General features: G+C 29.9%; 1 protein-coding gene across 2 annotated transcripts; it reads left to right on the top strand.

The window, feature by feature from the left end:
• On the top strand, window positions 462–2,563 carry LOC109124432 (BAG family molecular chaperone regulator 1-like). 2 transcript variants are annotated; one of them, XM_010444426.1, is made up of 5 exons: window positions 462–869; window positions 977–1,279; window positions 1,368–1,624; window positions 1,724–1,870; window positions 1,955–2,563. In XM_010444426.1, the coding sequence occupies exons 2-5, from the start codon at window positions 1,024–1,026 to the stop codon at window positions 2,315–2,317; spliced, it is 1,023 nt and encodes a 340-aa protein (XP_010442728.1). In that variant the 5' UTR covers window positions 462–869; window positions 977–1,023; the 3' UTR covers window positions 2,318–2,563. The 2 variants fall into 2 exon arrangements, with proteins under 2 accessions (XP_010442728.1, XP_010442729.1); XM_010444427.1 differs by having other exon boundaries at window positions 472–886.

Genomic DNA, 6,303 nt, shown 5'->3' with positions numbered 1-6,303 from the left:
TAATAAGATATTTTATAATTATTAATCAAAAGTATTTCATCAAACTTTTAAATTTCTATTTAATGGTTCTTGAAATTTATAATTTCTTAGCATTAATTGATAAAAGTAGAAAGAAAATCATTTTTTGTAATACAAAAAAATATTAAAAAATCATCTTTTATAATAAGGAGGGAGTATATTAGTAAAATTATACCCACTCGAACCTACTCGTATAGGGTAGTTTTGCAGCTCAATGATTAAAAAGGTTAACCTGAAGAAGTGAACAGTAAGATAACTATAATAATTAACATACTCTAGTTTCCAAATGATAACTTTGTCACTTCGGAAAAAAATAGTAGTAATCCAATGAAAACACGAAAGAAAAGAAAACAAAATATATATTCCGACAAAAATATATACAATTAAAATGTATGTATATGTATGTATGTAAAAATTGACTTATAATAAGTCACAAGCACAACTTAGCTGGCCACTCGTTATATTATTCTTCTTCTCTCGTCTTAAATAATTAAAGACTTAAAAAGTATTATTTTTTGCCCCAAACAAATTTCTCTGAAACTAAGAAAACTCGGAACAGAGAATCCGGATGCTTTTCTCTGATTCTTCTACTCTTTCCTAAATTTTCTCGGGAAATCCCAAAAACTTTTTTTTTTTTTTTTTTTTTTCTGAGTGAAATAAAAAACCTTTTCGATCTGAAGTCAAAACTCAAGATTCTTGAAAAATTTGGAAGCTCAAAGAAGAAGAAAGAGTTAGTTAGATCAGGAAAGGTCTCTGGTTTGATCTTTGTAGTACACGTGGCGAAATGGGTTGGACTTGGACTTTGGAGTTGTATTGTTGTTGATGATGTTCCTCCAAGTCCCCGATTTCTTGTAATAAACATTCTTTTGTGTGTCTTGTCTCCAATGTCTTTTGTCTTTCTTTCTTTCTCCTGATTTAACTAACTAATAATCTCTCTCTCTCTCTCTATTTATATCAGAAAGATACTCAGATCCGTTTAACTGAGAGGAAGAAGAAAAGGAAAAAATGATGAAGATGATGAGAAACAAACCGACAAATCTTCCGGCGGCGGCGACGGCGACTAATGGCGGCAGAGGTTCCGGTGGCGGCGGCAGGGAGTCAGGCGGTCATGAGTGGGAAATGAGACCTGGTGGTATGTTGGTTCAGAAACGTAACCCGGATTTGGATCCTGTTGGACCTCCACCACCGCCTATGATCAGAGTCAGAATCAAGTACGGTTCCGTCTACCATGAGATCAGTATTAGTCCTCAAGCTTCATTTGGTTAGTCTCTCTCTTTAACTATATTTGGAACTTTGAGAAAGGGTTATGGAATAGAGAGAGATTTATGTTGGTTGGTTGATGAGTGCAGGGGAGTTAAAGAAGATGTTGAGTGGACCAACGGGTATACATCATCAAGATCAGAAGCTTATGTATAAAGATAAAGAGAGGGATTCAAAGGCGTTTCTTGATGTTTCGGGAGTTAAAGATAAATCCAAGATGGTGCTTATCGAAGACCCTATTAGCCAAGAGAAACGGTTTTTGGAGATGAGGAAGATCGCCAAAACCGAAAAGGCGTCTAAAGCGATTTCTGATATTAGTCTTGATGTTGATAGGCTTGGCGGACGGGTAATGCCCTTTGCCCGCCTTGCTCTTTCTTTTTTTTTTTACTTTCTTAGGTTTTGTTTCTTGCGGTGAAATCTTATTGTGTGTGTTTTGTGTGTGTAGGTTTCGGCGTTTGAGATGGTTATTAAGAAGGGAGGGAAGATTGCGGAGAAAGATCTTGTAACGGTGATTGAGTTGTTGATGAATGAGTTGATTAAGTTGGATGGTATTGTGGCTGAAGGTGATGTGAAGTTACAAAGAAAGATGCAGGTAATGTAATATCATCTCATGACCGAAGATTTTTTTTCGTAATGTTCTTTAGTTGTAACGTTTTGTTTCTATGTATATATGCAGGTGAAGAGAGTGCAGAATTATGTTGAAACACTCGATGTGTTGAAGGTGAAAAACTCCATAGCTAATGGACAGCAGAAACAGTCAGGTGCTCCTAAGCGACTTGCACCGATTCAAGAACATAATAATGAAGAGAAGCAAGAACAGAAACCGGTACAGTCTCTCATGGACATGCCTATACAATACAAGGAGAAGAAACAAGAGATACAAGAGGAGCCAAGGGACTCAGGATCAGCTCCATTTGTGGTAGAAGATTCTTCTACTAAATGGGAAACATTTGATCATCATCCCTCTACACCATTGAGCTCGACTACTGCAAATAATCACACGGTCCCGCCCAGGTTCAATTGGGAATTCTTTGATTGAAAAAAGGTTTCTCATTTTGTGAAATCTTTTTCTTTCTTTTACTATATAATTCTTGTGTGGAGGTGTTGTTGTTGTTTTTGTTTTTTTTTTTTTTTCAGGCTTCTTCATCATGATTATGATTCTTTTGATGTACTTAGATTTTTGTGTGGCGTTTGTTTATTGTACTGGGAAATAAACAGAGACGCTACAGAGAAGTGATTATGAAAAAAAATCTGTGATTCATGTGTGTTTCACTTTCTTCTTCTACTACCTTAGAAATTTTTCATTTGGTGTTTTTTTTCTTACTTTTGTTGCAAGGGACTAAAACCTTCTTGATGCAAGAGAGGGTCTCTTTCTCTCTCTGTCGGTTTCGTTTTTTACTCAACTTTGAAGGATATCAAAAGAGTAGACAATGTGTAGGTCTTCTAAGTCCTATTATCATATCAGGCTCTGAACAAAAGTTTTTTTCTTCTCATCTTTTTGTCAATAAGACAACTTTTACTTTTTTTATTTTTCTTAGAATGAGGCAAAATCATGCATATCTAAGGTGGGGCATCTTTTTGTTCACACAAATGAGGAGAAATAAAGTTGAATACAGAGAATTTCATAGAGAGCCAAATATTTCTTGCTAGTAATTTTATTTATGGTTAAGTTGTGTTTTTATCTTTTGTTTAAGGTAATAGTTAATCTATCTTAACATTTTTGGAGTACATTTTTTGTGTCATCCTTTCTTATCTTTGTATCCAAACAAGTTTCAACTAAATTCTCTACAATCCTTACAACCAAACACAATGATTTCCTTATTTGATAATATTAATTTCCTAAAATCTATCTACCTAATTTAAAGCAATATGTTAAATTAAAATATAATTTTCCTTTCACTTTTATTTAATCTTATATTTAATTATTTAAATTACTATTTAATACATTAAGTTAATAAAATTTTAGATTTTTTTAGCATATGATGTGATTTGAATTTTTATAAGCGGATATATATTTTAAAAATTGTTTTAGAATTTTTTTAATCAAACAAGTATATTTAGATATAGATTATTTCATATTTGAGTTATTTTAATATATAGAAAATAACTACCTTAACTTTTTTATTAATTACTGTAAGAACATACATATATAACAATGTAACATTTATATTAAAACTCAAAAAAACTTGATCTATTTATAATATATTCAAAAGTTTTTTAAAAAAAAATCGTCCCGTAATATACCACACGCTAGTTTATGTTAAGACGAGAGATATTGGGGTCGATTTGCCTCGGGGAATCATAGTGAGTACGAACATGTGGGCTCGTGCTGAACCGTTATGGTTAACTTTGATTGTGGGTGAGATTCAAGTTATCAGATTTTTTATTTCCTCTCTAGGAAAATGGTGTGAAACTGTATTTTCCATCGTTATGCGACTAATATCAAATGTCATTATCTACTTGACTACTTGTGTTCTTTTTTGTACATGTTCTTTAATATTCACTAGAAAAAAAAATAGTAAATTTTCATTAAAACATCAACATGAATTTCAAACTCATGTACCATTTATCTATTTCCATTTTCTTCTAACTATTTCATACCATTCTCATTTAAAAAATGACTACCATTTTGTATCACCAATCAATCCATCAATACTATACACCAAAAATTGTAATTAATAAAGTATTTTCGGAGGACGTCAATTATCTCTCACCATCAAATAATATATGTAATCATTTGGAAAACTAATCTTGCAAATAGTTGACGTAAAGTACAGATTCACTCTCGCGATTAAACTAATAAAATGAGGCGCATATTAACAACAATCATACCCAAATTATCACTTATTTCATGCAAATAAACATAATTATTAACATTTAACTATTGTAGATTGCATATAATCAATGAAAAAAAAGATGAAAAAAATATGAGATTGATTAGTTGTCACTGCACAAGTATTACGGATTATACAGTAGTGAATTAGAAAACCATATTTATAGCTAGGTTACAAATAATCAAGAATAACTCAAACTTTGTGACCTCTAAGAAGAATCATATTGGGACCAAGATATGGCACGAAACACTATGATATATTATATTACCCTAAAAGATTAAATTTCGGTGGTTGTGGTGTCTCCACGAGATAGAATCGACCAACTCGAGGGTTGTGCTGTGAAGTGTGGACCAAAGATATAATCATCAAACGAAACACACACAAACACACTAAAAAAATCGGTAGGAGCTAAAAATATAAATGGTCGACTGTCGGTAGAAGAGGACAGAACAAGTAAGTAGTTAGAAGCAATTATCAAAGAAGCATCGCAATCAATAGTGAAGTCTTTTCTTATATACATATATATACGTACACATATAAACCTACTAGATCATATTTGGGACTAATCTTGAATACAATCATGAATCATCACGTGAATACCGCAATATATTAAAAGAGAGTGTGTGTGTGTGGCCAATAAGAATTGACAAAAAAAAAAGAATTGACAAACAAAACGAAACAATTATTACACTATATATATTTAATTCAGTACAATGTTTAATTATAAAAGCAAACAATGTTTTTTGTTTGTTTTGGTTTTTGTAATTATATCGCTAGAGATGTCAATACATTACATGCAAATTCTGGTTAACAGTAAAACATAAGCATGCATCTCCGGATCTCCCCACATATAATGGGGTCTCAAAAGGTTGTCCGCAGCCTTTTCTTGAATCAATTGAAAGAAATCATAAAATTAATATACTGATATATCGTAATATATTAAATGATATACCATCAAAAATCAATTACCTTTTAATTTTTTTTTAAACGATTTTGTGGTAACAATGGGTGTTGACAATTTGACATTATTAGAAAAACCTACTATCACTAAAAGAAAATTAAATAAATCAAATTGACAATATTTGCTACAAGGCAAAAGGGAAAATCATCAATATTGAATAGACAGTTCTACCAATGAAAATGGAAATATTAATTTGTTTGGAATTATACATACTTACATTGGATAGTGTGAGACTTTACTTAGGAAAAAGAGAGCTTCATCAATATAGATACATTGTCATTAGATACATAAGCATGCTATCTTTAAAAACGATCCATATTCTACTAGATTGGTGAAAAATAGACTTCCCTCGAGGAATCTTTGTGTGTAATTTGTTTTTATAGGATGAGATATTATGAAATACTGCTAGAGACCCGTACTAGAAATATTATTTATATTATAATTTTTAGAGCACGGATTGAATTTTAGAGCACGGATTGAAATTTAATTTATTTATATTATAATTTTTATATAAAATAATATAATTTATGTGATTGTTTTAAAAAGTTTTTTTGGATAAAATATTATGCAATAAAATCATATGCTAAATATGATGGCTTGAAAAAAGACATATATTTTGTAAGTTTTATATTGTTAATGATTTTAGATAAGTACTCGTGCTATAATACAGGTTAAATTTTATTTTATACAAAATTTTGTATATTTTATATTTTAAAATAAAATTTTAATATGTTGTTTTAGTTTATGTATGTGAAGTTATTTCAACAATGTATATTCTACATCATGACTTGAATGTCATTATAATACATAATTTTGTAAATTTGGTTTTTAAAAATCGAGTTATTATATTTTTTGTTTTAATATACTTGGTTTCTTGAAATTCTTTCATATTATAGTGACATAATATTAACATTGCTGTAACAAATCAATTTAGAGTGTTTATAGTTTCTAACTTTTATATCAAGTTTTAATATTTTAAAAATATTTCAAAATAAATTATTTAAAGTTTATTATATTATAATAAACTATAAAATTCAACAAAAAAATATGAAATTGAACTTAAGTATTCAAATTTTGACCCGGTACTCAGTAATTTTTTAAAATTCAATAGATATTATTTTAAAGAATAATATTACTAAAGCTTGAATATTTTATATATTGAACAATTTATACTTGTTTTTAAAAATTCAACTTATGGTATATCCAAAAATAAAACTATTTTTTAATTAT

This window comes from Camelina sativa, chromosome 11, assembly GCF_000633955.1.
Source record: "Camelina sativa cultivar DH55 chromosome 11, Cs, whole genome shotgun sequence".
In the NCBI taxonomy this organism is placed as follows: domain Eukaryota; kingdom Viridiplantae; phylum Streptophyta; class Magnoliopsida; order Brassicales; family Brassicaceae; genus Camelina; species Camelina sativa.
The sequence above is the reverse complement of the archived record's forward strand: the minus strand, read 5'-3'. Positions and strand labels throughout refer to the sequence as shown.

Excerpts from the sequence above, each read along its gene's own strand:
- LOC109124432 (XM_010444426.1), top strand. The coding sequence starts at position 1,024 with ATGATGAAGATGATGAGAAACAAACCGACAAATCTTCCGGCGGCGGCG. Across the intron at positions 1,280-1,367 it reads TAGTCCTCAAGCTTCATTTG|GGGAGTTAAAGAAGATGTTG; the intron begins GTTAGTCTCTCT and ends TGATGAGTGCAG. Across the intron at positions 1,871-1,954 it reads AGTTACAAAGAAAGATGCAG|GTGAAGAGAGTGCAGAATTA; the intron begins GTAATGTAATAT and ends GTATATATGCAG.